Source organism: Onthophagus taurus, chromosome 7, assembly GCF_036711975.1.
Source record: "Onthophagus taurus isolate NC chromosome 7, IU_Otau_3.0, whole genome shotgun sequence".
Taxonomy (NCBI): Eukaryota; Metazoa; Arthropoda; class Insecta; order Coleoptera; family Scarabaeidae; genus Onthophagus; species Onthophagus taurus.
The window spans coordinates 8,453,036-8,471,530 of NC_091972.1; the positions used below are offsets into that span (position 1 = coordinate 8,453,036).

The following is an 18,495-nucleotide window of genomic DNA, read 5'->3' on the forward strand; positions in this document are numbered from 1 at the left end:
ATTGTAGAAACGTAAGATTAAGGTTAAATTTTTTTAAGATTAAAAAAAGGTGAAAGAATAATCTCAATTATAATGCAACTCAGTATACAAGAACGGTAATCTAGTGATTCAAGATACTGTTTAAAATAAATTAAAACCCAACAAGTGTACAGTGATGATGCATCTGGTTATGAAATGTTTGGATTGCTAACGCTCTCCCAGCTACGAGCATATAATGACGTTTTATTTCTGTACAAGCTTCTCAATGGTAGCACTGATTCCCCATCGCTGATGGCGAGAATTGATTTTCATGTTCCTCCTCGTCAATTACAGTACGACTTCCTTTTTTATATGCCCACTTCACGAATAAACGCATATCGTAACGTAACTCACCTATTCTGAGAATGGAAAGAACTTCGGATCGACTGAGATACGATCTTTTTTCGAGTAGCCCACGTAATATTAAGTTTGCGGTCCGCGAGGCTGTGAAGACTGCGCATAACATGTTAACTTAATAATGTTAATTTAAAATAATAACTTATTAGTTTTATGAATCACATGTTATTTGTAACATTCATAGTTCATTCATCAGTCACATTGAATATTACTTTATAGGTTTTTGTGTATAACTAATTATGTGGAGCAACTTTATTGGGTTTGTCCTGTTGTTGCTCCCCGATATAAATAAATAAATAAAAATAATTTTATATTACAATTATATTTTATGCTCGTATTGCAATGTGTTTGCGTCTAGAGCTCTTACACATCCTGGAAAAATAAATCGTTGGCTAAATTTTGCCATTTAAAACGTTTTTCTATTCATCTACAGTTGCCAGTCACAATGACCATCTCAACATCAAAGTTTTGTTGACCATCTCAACTAGAAAGTACCATCCACACTACAAACCACAGCAGAAACTGAGACACCAGGAGACCCCAGACTCCACTCCGTGAAGCACTACAAAAACCACGTGACATTAGCAACATGGTTAGAGATAAGAAAAGATCAAGACATTCTGCCAAATAACCCAATCACAGGATATTAAAACAAAACTGAATAAGGCTACCCATCTGCTGAAAGAAACCCTAAAACGGCACAAAAACGTTGAAAATTTTCTTAGTAATCTCTCTAATTATAAGGAAAGAAAATATCTTTGCAGAACATCTACTAAACGTCTTTCAACCCTTTAATCTCCACTCAGAATTACCCAGGCACATGAAATTAATTGAAACTCCACTGAACGCTTCCTATGAAATTGGAATCGGAGTTTTTGCTAAAGTTAAATGTACACAACCATCGCAGCCGATTGTCTCCGTGGCAATATCGTGTAAAAGCAAATTATACTCTCTTACAGTCGTCTAGCCGCCTGCTGTTTATCCAGCAACCTAGACAGTATGAGACCCGTCTTACACGAGTAAATCGCTAGATTGTTAGACGTTACGAGTATGAGAGATTTTACATGAACTATAGTACCGGTTAGCCGGAGAAGGGGAACCGGCTGCTCGGCGAATAGCACCACTGCGCGCCCAGCTGCCGGAAACCGGGTATCCGGTCATCGATTTTATAGTAGTACGCGCGTTTATACGGCAAAGCCGAAACGGTTTTGGACGAACGTTGGATTCGGTGGTTTTGCTTTATTTATAGGTTATGAAAAAATTCTTATAACTACAAAAATGGATGTCGACTTATTAATCAGTCTTGTCGAAGAAAGACCTGTCTTGTGGGACAAAACTCTTGACGTATATAAAAATAAAGCCGAAACCAAAAAATGCTGGGAAGAAATATGTCGCATATTAAAAAGCGACTACTCAAACTTTGGTGAAAAGGAGAAATACACATTTTGTGAGTAGCTCATTATTTAAGTCTGCAAATCCAAGTATTGTCATATAATTTTCTTCTTAAAAACTATGTCTCACGAACTACACGATGTAGTGTCCTCCAATTATCCTCAAAGTATCTTCGAGCTCTACTTAAGCGGTAGTTGAAAATTTTTTGTTTAAATGTCAAATTTGATCTCCCGTATGGTATAAGGAGATATTTATGTTCACTGCACCTGGAAGGCAATTTTCAACAAATATTTCCATCTTATTGAAACGGTAATCCGAATCTGCTTCTCGTCAACAGACCCCAAGCAATGAAGAAATTTAGTCCTTTCTTCAAATTTGACAGCAATCGACTCCCACATTTTCTTGTCTAGTATAGGTATACACCCTAATTTCATGACAGCCCAAATAGCTTGTGCACACATCCTTCACAATGTGTAATCACTGGATAGATATTTGGAACAATCAAAATATTAATTGATATTTTATTTATTTTCAGATAAAGAAGTGGTAAAGAAATGGTCAAATATCAGAGATAGTTTTTGCAAATCAAAAAAGAAAATTAAAGAAAATAAAAAATCTGGATCCGGATGTGTTGAAATAAAAAAATATATATACCATGATCAACTTCAATTTTTAAATAAAACTATATATAGGCGAGATACGCCGAGTTTTCCAGAAGAATCGCAAAATTCTGATGAAAATGATGATGAAGAAATTGTTGACAGAAAAATGGAAAGAGTCGACATAGTAAAACAGGAGCGAAAACGAAGACATTCTGAAGAATTTGAAGAAAACATGCCGGAAATATTAGAAGTTCAACCTAATAGGCATCTATCTTTTTTCCAAGGGATTATCCCTACATTAAATAATTTTAATGACGATGAAATTGTAGAATTCCAATTAGGAGTTCTACAATTAATTAAAAAAATTAAACAACAAAATACACATAATTTCAGTACGGTTCATTTTTTAAGCACACAGCCATAAAAGATCCATCAACCTCTCAAATAAAAAATTGTAACTAGTTTTAGTTTAATAAATCACATAATAAATACTCTCTTTTACTTACCTAGCTACTTCTATATAACTTCTAATATTTGTATTTTGACACTGTATAACATTTTTCAAACGATCATGTAACACATCAAGAGAGAATTGTGACATTCTGAAATACTGACATCTCCATATTTCGGCGATATTTTGGATATAAACACCACATAATTATTAACTTTTTGCTTTCCATTGTGATATCACTAGTGATGTTGCTAACTATACAAAGTTAAATCTACGAACTCATCGCACCCTATTGTTTCCGTTGCCATATCATATAAAAGTAAATTATACTCTCCGGAAGTCGGCTGCCGTTTATCCGACGATCGGCGATCAGACCTTAGAGTATATTCTATAAACTCATTTGACATAGTCTCTGATGATGGCCGAGTCCCGAAACTAGTAAGACTAAAAATAACAATTAAAGGCCAGTTAAAGCACATAATAGTTTACAGAATTAATTTTCCGTATTCTCGTAATGGCTAATAGCTGTACTTAAATCAATGAATGATGATTAATTGGGATTGGAATTTGATTTCTTTTAAAGATTTAGGTTGAAATTAAAAAGCATCGAATTTAGTTATCAGATATAATTTTCTTTCATTTTATAATTTTCGAAAAAAAATTGTTTTATCAATTTAGTTACCAATATACTGTATTCATAGATTTCGGTGTAACATTCAAACTGATCAATTTATTATTCTTATAACGAATCTTCAACGGTATTGAATAGTTATACCTTAAAATCATAAAAATAGTTACAAAATAAAATCATTAAATAATAATTACCTATTGAGGATTTCAATGGCAATCCCTCCTTTTGGTTTCTTGAAAGCTACGATGTCAAGATTTGTATAATCACCAGTTAAAGAAATGCGACGCGATCCTCTTGGTAAAAATTTGGAAAAATGTCCCATTGCGTAATACATCGGATTTTTATAAAATACTTTACTTTTTCCGTCTACTATTATAGGGGCATCGACGATATTTTCAACGTAAGTGGGTCCCCCGGTCATGTTTATAGCCATATTCCAATCTACCCAACCTATTACCCAGTTATTTAAATCCTATAAAAAATTAGGATACATTTTTTGTATTTTTAATGTTTTTATATTTACATCAATAATATCTTTTGCGTAATTTTCTCCTCTTTGCCAATTACCTAATCTAACGCCTTTATCAACACGTGTAGAACCTAAAATATATATCTACATATATGTATTCATAAAAAATAATTTAATTACCTTCACATGCTTCTGTTGACAAAATGAATTTATCTGCATATTTATAATGGGTAGTATTTAACGTTGTTGCAGGTACATATTTGTCTAAATACCAATGAACAGCTATTCCATCAATGTATGACGATGCATTGGTTGGGCCATCCAACTAAAGAAATGTTAACATTTTAAAAATAATAAAAAAACAATTTTTATTAAAAAAAACAAAATATTCATACCACTTTGTATAAGCCAGGTAAAAAGTATCGTTGATCATCCATAGCCATAAGTTTAATGTCTTTATACTTAGAATTTCTTAATGTCGGTCCATAATTTTCTGAAACCCATTTTGCTAATTGATCTGGAGTCCAACCAACCGTATTAACGTTTGCTAAAATTAACGGAAACAAAGCTAAACTAGGTTCATTTCCGGTTGTAATCCCCCAAAAAGAAATATTATTTTTTTCGTACTCCTCCAAAAATTTTACATAATAATTCGCCCAAGTTTGATACATTTCCGGTTTTATCGTTCCACCAACCGTACTGTTGTTGGTTTTCATCCAAATTGGAGCTGTCCAAGCGGAACCATACAATTCCAATTCATCGTTTAAAATTTTAGCTTCCTTTACAAAAGGAATCTTGTATTTGTAATCGAGATCCTTTAAAGCAAAATTTGTTAGATTTTTGTCTTCGGGGCCATCGTCATAAGAATAACTGTATGGCGAAAAATCTGTCCCACCAATCGGTACTCTCCCAACGTTGTATTCAATTCCTTCCATACCAAAATATGAACTAAAAAAAAATTTAATGAAAAAAAATTTTTTTAAAAGTCATCTTTTATGATACATCATAATAGCGGTCTGTAACTTTAGTGGTAATGATTTTATGTTAAACCCAGTTGAATCAGTAAATGCACCACCAAATCCAAAAATGCTTTGATAAGTTACATCTTCATTCAATTCTAGTATTGTATTATCATAATCCCGTTTTTCATGCTTTTTCTTGTTAATTAAATGTTTGAAATGTTTCTTTTTAGATCCTGAATTTCCATTATCTTGAATGAATTTTCCATAACTTGCATTAAATCTCAATCCAGCTAAATTAGAAGTGTATATAACATATCCATTCCCACCAGGCTTTTTAGCTGGACCAATGAAATCGCAATAGTTTTCATCGCACACACAAGCTGTTCCACCATTTCCAAAATCTACAGATTTACAACTTAAAACGTTCCAAATACAACAGCCAAGTAATAAACTTAATGAAAATATCAATAACTTTACGGTGATCATTTTAACCACCGATTTATTTGACGAATAAGTTTTTCAATGAACGTTTTGCATTTTATGATTTTTTTATAGATTTAAATAAATAATGGGGGAATATTATTCCAAGTATGAAATGTATTGCCTTAAAAAATGGTGAGAGTGGGAACATAGTTTTAAAAAAAATTGTCAAGAATTTGAATCGTTTGCTGAGTAATATAAATTGTGTAGACATTATTTTTCTTTTCATTTGCTTTTCACGACGTCGTAGCAGATTTCTACAAGTCATTCTTGTACGTGAATTATTTACCCTTGAATGGAAAATATGTAGAACACTATGACGACTTGTTTGTTACATATTTGTTGAATTACATATTTAATTATTAAATAAATAGGCTTAGTAATAGCTGGAAAGTAAGCTTAAATGATTAAGAAGTAAATTATTTTATTATTATCATTTGAATACTTTATGCTCTGATTCAATTTTATATTCTTGGAATTAACAGTTAATTTAAAATTCAAAAAAAAATATATATAAAATAAACAAAATTGATTTAATATAATACTCGGAATCATGAAAAATAGGAATTTTTTAAATATTTATATTTTTACGTAATATCGATTCTATTTAATAATATTTTTTTCTATTAACATTTAAGGAAAAATTAAAATACCATAAATAATTTAAATATATTGGTCTTCAATATTTTGGAAGATACTTAGAATACTTAGAAGAGTAAAAGCAAAAGTAGATGGCTAATATTTTGCTGGATGCCTGTTTGCTTAACAACAGCACTTCGACACCTCGACATTAATTCCGCTAGTTTAGTGGTTAATTGAGGTGGTATTTTAGTCGATTCTGTCGTCAACGCTATTTTTAAGTCGATTACGTTCCTAATATCGTGATATTTCAATTTCTTGAATATTGACAATGGGTTTAACGATAAGATCTGGGCTTTGTGACAATGTTTTGAGGTACTCTGAACAGCTGTACATGGTCTAAGTCTAGAATCTAGTATGCTTCGAATCATTATCCTGTTGAAGATAAAATCTTGTAAACATCCCATTTTTCTGCACATTGCTTTAAAATGTTTACACACCCTCGTATTGTGTAGTAGAGGTGCTGCGCTTCATTATTTTTACGATTTCAAGCAAAAATTTTTGTTTTATATGAAATTTTATTATTATTTTTCTTTGTTCATTTGAAAGTTCAGTTGACTTTTTACCCACGTCGAATATTTCGCAATTTTTATAGTAATTCAAAATAGTGCTTAACAATCAAAATGGGGATAAAACACGATACTAAGCTGTATTTTCGGGTTATTACTTCTTTCCATTTCCTACAGTCGCTACTTGTTATGGCGTCATTATAACACATAACCTTCATATCTTCATTACTCATTGCCAATAAAATTCTTGCTAATTCGTAAATAATTCATATCATCCATCTGTTGATCTGGCATATATCTTGTATATGCTTAGACCTTAGTAGATAGACCTTGTATCCTTTTATATCTTAGACATAGCCAAAAAACATTCCTTATTAAACTTTTTGATCTCATCTCAGAATCATCATCTTCGATGTCAGTTTTCATTATCTTTATTTAGACTTTCAATATTCAGTATATCTTCTATGTGATTCTCTAAACTTTTTAAATATTTTTCCCTGGATTCCACAAGTTCGTCATCATTCCTGTTTTTGTATTTCTATTCTATATTCTTCCAAACATTCTTTGTTTAACTTTTGGATCCCAGTTAAGACACATTTTTCCAAAAACTATAAATGATGACTGTTTTCTTGTTTCATATTGCCTTTATAGATTTTGGGGACTAGGACCTGTCCTGGCTTTGTTTCGATCTGTAGTGGTATCTTCAGAAATGAACATTTTTACTTGTACTGTTAAAAATTTTGTTATATTACATTTTAGGCTAAAATTCAAAATTCATTTTCAACTAATTTCACACAATACTTTTTACATTTAAACCCAACTTCATGTTGTTTACTTTTCATCAAAATACTCAAATTATAATTTGAGGTTATGTTCAAATTGTTTTACATTGATTGTTCATAAAATATGTTACTTTCTAAGTTAATAAGGTCCAACTCGTTAAAAAATCAATTTCTTTTATCAATTCGGTAAGTTTAATACATTTTTTCAACACCAAATATATTGTATACCTTAATTTTTTTAAGTAACTATTCGGTACAATCAACAACAGTAGATGATGGTGAAATTGAACACTTTAAACATTATTCATCAACGTGGTGGGATGAAATGGGGATGATGAAAACTCTTCATTCTTTAAATAAACTCCGTGTTCCGTTGATTCGAGAAGGATTATTAGAATCAGATCCTAAACATAACCTTAAAAACTGTTTTAACCCCTTAAAAGGATTTAAAATTTTAGATGTAGGATGTGGAGGTTTTATAATTAATTTTCAATTAAATTACTTAATTAATGGATTGTATATTTTTAGGGGGTTTATTATCAGAACCTTTATCTAGGTTAGGTGCTGAAGTAACTGGTATAGATGCATCAAAAGATTTAATACAAGTCGCAAAACAACACTCACATAAAGACAATAAATTAAAAGATTTGAATTATTTTTGTACTTCAATAGAAGAGTTTGCTAATGATGATAAGAATAAATGTGTGTTTGATGGAGTCGTAGCTTCAGAAATAATTGAACATGTTTGTGATCATCAACGATTTATTTCTGAATGTGTTCAATGCTTAAAGCCAGGGGGATCAATTTTTGTTACAACTATAAATAAAACGTTGTTAGCAAAATGTTTAGGGATATTTGTTGTTGAAGATTTGGTTGGGCTTGTTCCGAAAGGGACACACGATTATGAAAAATTTATTGAACCACATGTTATACAAAGATTATTAGAAGAAAGTAAGATTTTTTTAACTTACATTAATCCAATATTTGATTATTATTATTTTTTTTTAGATAATTGTCGAACAAAACTTATTCATGGAATGTTATACAATTATTTTACAAATTCATGGTCGTGGATTCAAGGTACCTCAATTTGTTATGCTTTACATGCTGTTAAATTATAAATAGATGGATATATTTGTATATATATTGAATACATACATTGAATGGACCATGTCCAATTATCTATTGGCCTGACCCATCCATCAATCATAAACCAATACACCTCTCTAGAGTTATTTAAAATAATAAATAACGCCATTATCTAAAACTTAGCAAAATGTCAAGTTATACAGTGTTAATTAATTATCCTAAGTATGCAACCAATCTCACAGTAATGGTATTGCAATACGCGATTTGCGTATTTGGTTGCATACTTGCAATGATGACGTCGGATACGATAATTAATTAACACAGTGTACCTTCTTTGGAGTTTACCTACACTATATTTCAATGTAAATCCACACTAAAATCAGATTCAAACTCTATATTTCCGAAAAGTATCTTACAAAACTTACGAATACAAATCTCTCTTATGGCTACTTCTTAAATTAATAAAAAAAATATTTAAGTTTAAAGAAACCAAAAAGTATATCCGAGAAAAACCTCACAGGATATGAACTGTTTAACTACTAAGATATCTACCAGGAAACATAGAAAAGTAGGCGACAAAACTCGTTTTGTATTTTTTAAAATTGTTTTTCTATATTCCGTTTTGTCCCTTTATATTATTTTTAAGAGTGAAATAGCAAGGAATCTGCTACAATAATTATCTAATCATAAAAATTAATAATTAGAAAGCTTCGAAAAAAGCTCATTTTTTAATAATTTTTTTTAACGCATTGTTTATAATTGTAAATATTATTATTAAAAAAAAAAGTTTACTCCTTGGCTGGCACCTCAATCACTCGCGGCTTATCAATAATACGAGCCGTCCTATTTCCTTTTTCAACAATCCCGATAATCCACGCTTGATAACCTTCTTGTTTCTCAATATCCTTACAATAAGCTGCTGCCTGTTCTCTGGGCAAACAAATCAACAATCCACCCGAAGTTTCTGCGGAATGACCTTGTAACAACTGGAACATGTTACCGCATGCTTTTGCTACAGCGGCCATTTTTGCAATAACCGGTAAATTATGGATAACAAATGAAACGTCATTCTTTTGATGTGAAGCCAATGTTTGAGCATGACCCAATAACCCAAAACCAGTCACATCCGTTGCACCGTGAGCGTTGTATTTATGCATCAATCGACTCGCTATACGATTTAAACGAGCCATCGAATCCATTGCTCGATGATACGCTTTACGAACATCTTCTTCACTTACAACTAATTTTATACGATTCCAACGTTCAGGTTGATCTAACCATTGATGTGCATTAACAGCAACCTAAATAAAAAGTTAATATAATTAATGAAAATTTAAAAATACAGGGGGTGTCCCACGTAAGTAGCAAAGTACCATAAATGGCATTAAGAAGCCGAGATACACACGAGATTTACCACATTATAAACGGAAATATTTTTATACATACAGGGAGTTCCATAGCGACGTACCGAAATAAATATTTTAAATGGAATAATACAGTTTTTATTGCTTGTTCTGATTCTACACACAAAAATATGTTGATATAGCTTTGATAAGATGTGTTGATACCTAGTGCTTTTAGTTTTTGAGTTATTTTAATTAGAAACTTTTTTTAGCAATTAACCCAGTCAAAAGGATGTCAAATGTTTCCTTATTTTTTTCAGCTTCTGATACCTAGAAGGCGTTACAGTAGTGTTGTAAAGGAACCCTTTTACAGTGTTTTCATTCTTCAATAATTTGAAAAACAATATTTGTGTTGACGTTATAATAATTATTATGTGTCCTTTCAAAACGAAGGTAGCACATTATCTGCTACTACATGTAGAATATGAAAATGTTTGTTTTTTCAGGAGACCTTTAAAATTATACAAATTTCTGGAGGAGCTAGAAAATATCGATGACAATCCAGTTCCTCCAACAGGCATTGTTATTTTTCCTCCAGAGAACGCAAATGACGACGTAACAAATGAAGATTCTGGTGAAGAGAATTATGTTACTATCAATAATTTGAATGGTGTTGAACTAAGACCAACTGCAGAGTTTGTGGTGGATTCTGATTATGATTCTGAAGATGATTTGCCATTATCAACCGCTCCACAACAGAACCTGGTAACAAGACCTGCAAAATCATATTCTTGGATCAGACAGAATATTGTTGAAAACAATTTCTCTGAATGGATAGAAATACTTGGTCCACAGCAACAACTGACACCACTGAAGTTATTTCAAATATTTTTTTAACGCAGAAGTAATCAGCTTAATCTTAACTTACAGCAATATTTATGTGACTAAAAGAAATTTTATTGGTAATACAACATCAGAAGAAATCCTGTGTTTTTTATGAGACTGTTTCATGTACATCATGAAAGTTTTGCACCGCTGTAACAATGATGAATTTGAAAAAAACGATAAATTTGCTAAAGTAAGGCCACTGTTTACTGCAGTAAACAAATCATTTATTGATTTTGCACCGTTTCAAAAAAATCATAGTATAGATGAAGCTATGGTTCCTTACTGTGGATGGCATTCATGCAAGCAGTTTATTTGTAGCAAGCCAATTAGATAAGATGGGATATGTTTTATGGTTTGATCCATATCAAAGAAAATCCACTACTTTAACTGCAGCTTACAAAGATATAGGACTTGGGTCCAGTGTTTTCCTCCAATATACAGATGTTTTGCAACCTAACTGGACAGGTAGTCATCTGTACTTTAACAATTTCTTTTCTTCAATTACGTTATTTCAAGAACTCAAGCATAGAGGTCTAAAAGGAACAGGCACTATCAGAGAAAATCAAGCCCTCTACCTACTTCTTTGGAAGTAAAAAAATCTAAAAGAGGTACATACAATTATGTACTAGAAAAGGACAGCCAAATAATAATTTGCCAATGGAATAATAATAATGTAGTTTCATTTGCATCTAATTTATCCACAATAGCTCCTCTTACCCAAGCAAAACGATTTTCGCAAAAAGAAAAGAAGCACATTAATGTTGATCAACCAAATATTGTTAAACAATACAATAATAACATGGACGGTGTTGATCACTGTGATTAAAATATTAGCCTGTATAGGTGTTTGATTTGTGGAAAAAAAATGGTATTTTCCGCTCATTTGCCAATGTGAGGAAATGGCGGAGCAAAATGCTTGGCAGCTTCACTGAATTAGAAGAGGAAAAATGGATCATTTAACCTTTAAAAGAGCAATTGCTACCAACATACTGGAAAAAATGTACAAAACGTGGACCCTCTAAGGCTTCTACTAATTTACATGTAAATTCGAGATATGATAAAGTACTTTATCAAGAAAACCAAACCATTTGCCAAAAATGTAATGTCGCCTTACATCCAAAATTTTGTTTTAAGTTATATCATGTATTGAAGATTTGTAAAGAATTAAATTCTCTATTTGATAAGCTAGTCAAATATGGGGTGTTCCATTTCAAATTTTCGACTTTTTTGCAATTGAATATGGTAAAACAGTAGTTATATTTTAATCATGCTATAGAAGATACACTGATGTAGCCAATGAAACTCTATTTAAGGATATCCAAGCAGCAACTATCACAAATTTTAACTTTCTAGTTCGATCAGTTGCTAAAAAATTCAGATTTAAAAAACACAGGATTAATTGCTAAAAAAAGAGATTCTAATTAAAATAACTCAAAAACTAAAAGCGGTAAGTATCAACATATCTTATCAAAGTCAACTTATTTTGATATGTAGAACCAGAACATGCAATCAAAACTATATCATTCCATTCGTTATGGAACACATATGTATAAAAATATTAATGTGATTTATGTACTTTGCCACTTACATGGGACACCGGTATAATAACTTTATTTTATTAATTTTTCTTACCTGTGTTCCTAATGGTTTTGTTAAAACCAAAACATCGCCAACAACAGCATTATCAGGCACAATATACTCATTTGGTTGACAAACAGTAGAAGCAACACCTCCAATGGTACACCACGGATTAACAACAGTTTGGCCTCCCGTTACAGAAGTTCCAGCTTCCAAAGCGGAATCCTTGAAACCCCTCATAATCAATGGGATGACAACATCACGTTCTTTCTCAGTCATTTTAGTACTAACTCCCAATAACATCAACATATTGTCACATTCCGTTACTCCCATTGCATACAAATCACTCAAAACGTTAGCACACGCTATTTTACCCATCATATAAGGGTCGTCAACCAAAGGGTAAAAGAAATCGGTAGTTTGTACCAGACAATAACCACCATTTCTTAAAGGAGTCACCTACATTTGTTATGTTTTAATTAATTTTTCATGGATTATTATCGTTTTTCTTACCGAGCAATCTAATCCAATTCCAATGCGAGGCATTGCCATGTGCATAAAATGTGAATGTTCATGTTCAGCAGCGGTATTGTAATCTTGTTGTAACCCTTCTACCAGTTTATTGAGAACTTCTTGGGGTACCTTACAACCTCGTCCTTTAAGATCGGCAAAACGGGTTAATCGAAAGCTAGCTTCTAAATCGTGGGCGAGTGGATCAAAGGGGCGCCGAAGTGCAAGTGCATTTGGGTTTGCCCCGAGCTCCAGCTGTACGGCCCCTAAAGCGTCTTGTTGTACACTGGTCACCTGGTAATCGCCCATATCGTCTCAATGATTAATTTCCGGCGAAAATCGTGCTCAACTTTCCCGCTAAGAAACGGAACCGTATCGAAAACACACTTGTTGTAAGCGTTTCTCAAACAATTGCTGGGGACGCTTGCAAAATGGCTGCGGGTCTTTTCAGGGGCCGCTACAAGCGGTACCGAAACAATCGCGCATGACAACTTGGTACCGATTTTTTGATTGGTTAAAACCCATAGAATATACAACATTACAGCCATTCTTTTAAAATTTGAAGGAGGTACGCTTTAAATTCCTAATTTAATATTAACAAAATCAATTCAATTACATTAATTTTTAATTAATCAACTCAATATGTTTATTTATAAAAATTAAATCGACCCAATAAAAGACAAATTTTCACTAATACATTGATCTAAGCAATGTATTAAGTACTCTATGGGTCAGTGTCACCCAATCTGTTTACCGGTTCTTCCAACAGCCGTCAAACTACTATTATGTTTAACAATTATTACTTACAATTAAAAGTCTACAATCAATTTCCAAATAAAGCCTAAAAATAGTCAAAAAAAGAATAAATAAATAATCGCTTTTCAAATAATTAACTGTTTAACAGCCACAGGTTTGACATTAATGTAAGTGTTCGATTAACATCTGTTATTAAATTTGAATTAAATCGATCAGTTACAACTTTATTTATTACTTATACAATAACTACTTAAATCGTTTTTAGAAGAAATATTAAGAGATATCACAAATGCGCCTTGATCTAACTTGATGTGATAACTAAACTTTATTCAAGACTTAACCATCAAACGAACTTCAATAAAATCGCCTTTTGACTTTGACAGTTGACGTTTTAGAAGCGCGTTTGTGTCGAGTTTACCCTCGCGGTTTCTTATGTAAAATATAAATAAAAGTGAGGTTCTACAGTTTAAAAACTAACCATTTTAAAGTTGTTATGAATTAAACAAATTCTGACGAAAAAATCATGTCAAACAACAACACTAACATTAATCAAACAATAGCTGATTTATTAACGACGTTGAAGCCGCATAAGTTAAAATTGAGCATGAATTCGACGCCGGTAAAGCGCAGTTCAAGTTCTATGAATAACACCAATAGTCCAACTGAAGAAACGCCGGCAAAAAGGTTAAAAATTGAGAGTATTTTAGATGTATCTTATGAAGAGTCTGCACAGGAAGTAAGAAGGATGCGTTTGAATCTATTATCAACAAGAAATCGTATAATGATTCTAGAAAATCAAATTGAACATATGCATACTGTTAGAAAAGAGATGCAAATTATGTTTGATAACGAAACGGCAATTTTACGAGCTCAAGTTCAACAGGATTCGAAAAATATAGAAGATTTAGAAAGTCAATTGCAAAATACAAGAAAAAAGGAAATTGAATTAAAAAAGGAACTTGCTGATGTAAAATTAGAATTGAGTGCTTTTAAAACCGAAGCTACCGCAAAAATTGATGCTTTAAAGAAAGATATGATGAATATTTCTTCTGAGAAAAATATACGAGAAATTGAGGATGTCGAAGAGATTAGGAAGTTTAAAAAAGAATTGGTTGAAATTGAGGCTTTATATAAGATGGGTCAAGAAGAACTTGAAGTTCAAAAGAAAGTAGTAGTAGCTTTGGAAAGTAAAGTTGCATCTTTAAGTCAATTACAACAAAATTTTGAGATGAAAGAAGTTAAATTACAAAAGGCGTTGCAGGATTTAAAAGATTTGGAATATATTAAAGAAACTTATGAAGAAATTCAACGACAAGCAAAAGTAAATAATTTTATTAATTTAGTTCAGTTTAATTTAGTTTGATTTGTAGACTCAACAGCATAAATTAACCACATTTGGCACGTTAGAAGCAGAAAATAAACGTTTAATAGAAGAAACAAAAAGGCTCAAAGATGAAGTCCACAATAAATTAATTTTGGAAGAAGAAGTTCATGATTTGCGAAATCGCCTTGTTACATTTAAAGAACATGAAAGGAAATTAGCTTCTTTACAAGTTGATAAAGCTCAGTGTGAAGTACATCTCACAGAATGGAGAATGTTGGCTAGTTCTATATGTGAGACTTCCGCCCCGGATACTTCATTACAACACATGTTACGATCATTAGTTGAAAGACTCCAACACCAAGAGATTAATTTAATGTCTGAAAAAATGGAATTGGAACAACAATATAAAACAGTTTCTCATGTAATTATTAATTATTTATTAATTAACGAATTATTGTTTTCTTTTTTATTAGAATTCCAAAGTAGCTCACTCAGAATTAGAAAAAAATCGAAAACTTGTATCTGATTTACAAACAAACAATCAGCAACGTCAAAATCTCATTCACAGGATGCAAAAGAAACTTCAATTGATCAGTAAAGAACGCGATAGTTATCGTAAACAATTAGATTCGTACGAGAAGGATTTAACAATTTGTATGACCCCAGCTAGTTCAGCTCAACCCGGAGCAGGCCAATTTCAATCACAAAAAGAACGAATCGATAATCTAGAACAAATCGTAGATGGTTACAAGGAATTAATTGCAAAATTGGAGTCTGATTTACAAAAAGCTGAACCCACTGCTTATACAGAACCGACTGTTTCAATGAAAACCGAACAAATGAATCGATTAAAATTGGAAGTTGAACAATTAAAATCTGAAAATGTTATGTTGCGTGATCGAAAAGATCAATTAGAAATACAACTTGAACATTTGTTGGTTGGGCAAGATGTTGTAAAAGAAACAGAGAAAATTATCCATCCCATTAAAAATCCTTTAAGCGCTCATATCGAAAAAGTTAGCAAAGAAAAAGAAAAATTACAAGAAGAAGTTGAAAAATTGAAAAGAAAAATACGTAATTTAGAAGAGGGACTGGAGCAAAGCAAGTTAAACGAATCCGTTATTAACACAAAGGAAGTAAATTCATTACGAGAACAAGTAAAAACTTCTGAGATTCAAGTTCAACGTTTAAAAGATTATTTTAAATCTTCTATGCAAGAATTTAGAAACGTTATTTACATGATGATGGGTTATAAAGTGGATAAAAGTTCGAATTCTAATTATAAGTTAACAAGTATGTATGCAGAAAGACCAGAAGATCAAGTTTGTTTCCAATTAAATACAGAAGGAGGGTTGGATTTACTTGAAAATCAATTCAGCACGAGTTTAGTTGAACTTATCGATTTACATTTAAGGCAACAAAATTCAATTCCTGTATTTTTGAGTGCTTTAACGATGGAATTATTCAATAATCGTACCGTTACGAAAACTTATGCTATTAATGATGATGAAGAAGATGACGATGATTAATATAATTAATAAATAATAATTAACATCGTGTTTTTAATATAATAAAAAAGACGGAACAAGAAACGTTTTTTTGGCCCATTAACACGAAGATTTTCAGTTATTACTACTATTTATGTAGTTATATTTTGTTCTAATTTCGATTAAGTTTAGTTAAGAGTTTGTTTTAGGGGTTGCTTCAATTTATTTTTTAATAATAAAAATAATACACATTCATTTCATTCTTTATCATCGCCTTTTTAACGCCTTTTTCATTTTAATTAATTTCTTCCCGCCCAATTTCTTTTTAAACATTTTATTTTTCTTTTGATTATGTTTCACCTTGGCTTTGACAATTTCTTTGATGTTGCGACGAACTGTTGAAAAATCGGCTTCTTCTATGTCAAATTTTTTAATAAAATCGAATCCTTCTAAATAAATAGAGAAAAAAGGACTTTTAGACATATTTATGTTTAAAATAATTTTTATAATAAGGATATAAAATGTATTTAGAAAATTAAGATTTAAATAATAAATTATATAAATAACCACCAATTGTAATTTGATGAGATGTTATCACCACTCTTAAAGACTGTTATCAGATTAAAACAAACAACATTTTATATATTATCTCAACACATATTTACCTTGTATTCTATAATCATCATTTTTAAAAAAGAATGGATCAGTCCAAAATTTTCTAGGTCCCAAATTAATTCGTTTTCGATCATCATTTTTAGCATCATCCTTAACTTCTTCATTTACAACCTCCTCTTTATCATTCTTTTCTATATCCCCATCACTTTCATTATCAGAAGAATCATACCGAAATGGATTTTTATTATTAACAACACTCTTTGTTTCAACACATTCCTCCTCATCTCTTCCTCTTTTCTTTTTTTCAACTTCATTGCTTTCTGGATCACTCCTTCCAAACATATTTAATAAACTAAAAGGTTGGGTTTCTTGTAAACTCTCTTTTAAATCATCTTTAACTTCATAGAAAGTACCAGGTACTTCTTTGACTTCTTCTTCATTTTTTGCTTGAATTTCTTTACGCTTTTTCTTTTTTGGTGGTTTGACTTCCGTTGTAATTTGAACTTCTAAGTTTGCTTGTTCTGGTTTAGATGGATCATACCGTACCATTGATTTTTTACTTGATCTAAATGTCAAAAAATAATTAAGGTCCTATTAAGTGAAATAATGCTTACTTTTTCACTTTTTCTTTGTCCCTATTGATTTTTGTACCTAAAATTTCTTCTAACACAGTCAAATCATCTTGTTTTTCTTGCACCAAATCATTTTCAACAACATCTTTACGTACTACATCTTCATTATCACTATTTAAGTTATCATTATCCTCTAGGAATCGTTCATCCAACATAAATCTTTTATCATTTTTATATTTTGATTGTAATTCCAATAACTAAAAATAAAATTAATAATAATTATTTTTATTATTTTGTTTAGCTACCTTCTTTCCCTTTTTTCCTTGAAATTGCTCTTTAATCTCAAAGTTATATTCTCCTTCACTTTCATTTTCATCATCGTCAAATAAGCTTTGTTTTTTCGAAGAATGACCATTTTTTAAAGGAATTTCTTTCTCGGTTACTTCCAAATCAGAATGTTCATCATTAAAAATTACTTTCTTATTAGTTTTTACATCCTACAATTCAAATAAATTGAAAAATTGATCAAAAATTAAAGTACAGTTAATTACGAGATTGGTTAACGCAAATTTTATGGCGTTTTTATGACTTTTGTATTGTTGCTTTTTTGCTGCTATAGATTGTAATCGTTTTTCTTCTGCGGTTAAAACACCCTCTGTGTTTTTAACTGATTTATTGTCTTTCTTCATGTTTACAATTTTTTTTAGGTTAAACACCATGTGATTTTTTAATGTTGGTAATATACAGTGAAGTGAGTCCTAAACATTTTTATATTAATTATAATAAAAAAATAAACGTTTTTATATTATCTTGTTATTGCATATTTGATTAATATAAAAGTTCAATTTATAATTTATTTTTTCTTTTCATATATAAAAAAATTTAAACACTACATGATTTTTGTATGTTGGTACAAACGAAGCATCAACATGTTTAAATAAATAATTTATTAAAAAAGTATTTTTACTAAATCTGGTAAAGAAATTAATATTTTAAGATCATAATTATTTAATGCACCCATTTAGTTAGAAAGTATTTATA

General features: G+C 31.0%; 6 protein-coding genes across 6 annotated transcripts; 3 read left to right on the forward strand and 3 right to left on the reverse strand.

The window, feature by feature from the left end:
• The first annotated feature begins 2,236 nt into the window (after positions 1-2,236).
• On the forward strand, positions 2,237-2,793 carry LOC111422900 (uncharacterized). Its single transcript, XM_071197145.1, has 2 exons — positions 2,237-2,240; positions 2,303-2,793. The coding sequence occupies exons 1-2, from the start codon at positions 2,237-2,239 to the stop codon at positions 2,791-2,793; spliced, it is 495 nt and encodes a 164-aa protein (XP_071053246.1).
• A 638-nt stretch (positions 2,794-3,431) lies between these two features.
• LOC111422853 (lysosomal acid glucosylceramidase-like) lies at positions 3,432-5,413 on the reverse strand. The gene is made up of 6 exons (XM_023056106.2): positions 4,923-5,413; positions 4,316-4,868; positions 4,101-4,245; positions 3,975-4,051; positions 3,646-3,923; positions 3,432-3,595 (listed from the first exon to the last, which is right to left on the reverse strand). The coding sequence occupies exons 1-6, from the start codon at positions 5,366-5,368 to the stop codon at positions 3,499-3,501; spliced, it is 1,596 nt and encodes a 531-aa protein (XP_022911874.2). The 5' UTR covers positions 5,369-5,413; the 3' UTR covers positions 3,432-3,498.
• A 1,925-nt stretch (positions 5,414-7,338) lies between these two features.
• Positions 7,339-8,460, forward strand: LOC111422786 (ubiquinone biosynthesis protein COQ3, mitochondrial). The gene is made up of 4 exons (XM_023056017.2): positions 7,339-7,478; positions 7,536-7,765; positions 7,821-8,243; positions 8,301-8,460. The coding sequence occupies exons 1-4, from the start codon at positions 7,417-7,419 to the stop codon at positions 8,411-8,413; spliced, it is 828 nt and encodes a 275-aa protein (XP_022911785.2). The 5' UTR covers positions 7,339-7,416; the 3' UTR covers positions 8,414-8,460.
• A 630-nt stretch (positions 8,461-9,090) lies between these two features.
• LOC111422785 (inactive selenide, water dikinase) lies at positions 9,091-13,174 on the reverse strand. Its single transcript, XM_023056016.2, has 3 exons — positions 12,704-13,174; positions 12,245-12,649; positions 9,091-9,682 (listed from the first exon to the last, which is right to left on the reverse strand). Exons 1-3 carry the CDS (start codon positions 13,007-13,009, stop codon positions 9,170-9,172), a joined length of 1,224 nt encoding a protein of 407 aa, XP_022911784.1. The 5' UTR covers positions 13,010-13,174; the 3' UTR covers positions 9,091-9,169.
• A 449-nt stretch (positions 13,175-13,623) lies between these two features.
• Positions 13,624-16,393, forward strand: LOC111422775 (Mitotic arrest-deficient 1). The gene is made up of 3 exons (XM_023056000.2): positions 13,624-14,777; positions 14,827-15,201; positions 15,254-16,393. The coding sequence occupies exons 1-3, from the start codon at positions 13,980-13,982 to the stop codon at positions 16,307-16,309; spliced, it is 2,229 nt and encodes a 742-aa protein (XP_022911768.2). The 5' UTR covers positions 13,624-13,979; the 3' UTR covers positions 16,310-16,393.
• A 73-nt stretch (positions 16,394-16,466) lies between these two features.
• Positions 16,467-18,305, reverse strand: LOC111422776 (probable RNA-binding protein CG14230). The gene is made up of 5 exons (XM_023056001.2): positions 18,006-18,305; positions 17,760-17,951; positions 17,497-17,711; positions 16,933-17,447; positions 16,467-16,716 (listed from the first exon to the last, which is right to left on the reverse strand). Exons 1-5 carry the CDS (start codon positions 18,171-18,173, stop codon positions 16,535-16,537), a joined length of 1,272 nt encoding a protein of 423 aa, XP_022911769.2. The 5' UTR covers positions 18,174-18,305; the 3' UTR covers positions 16,467-16,534.
• Positions 18,306-18,495: the final 190 nt, after the last annotated feature.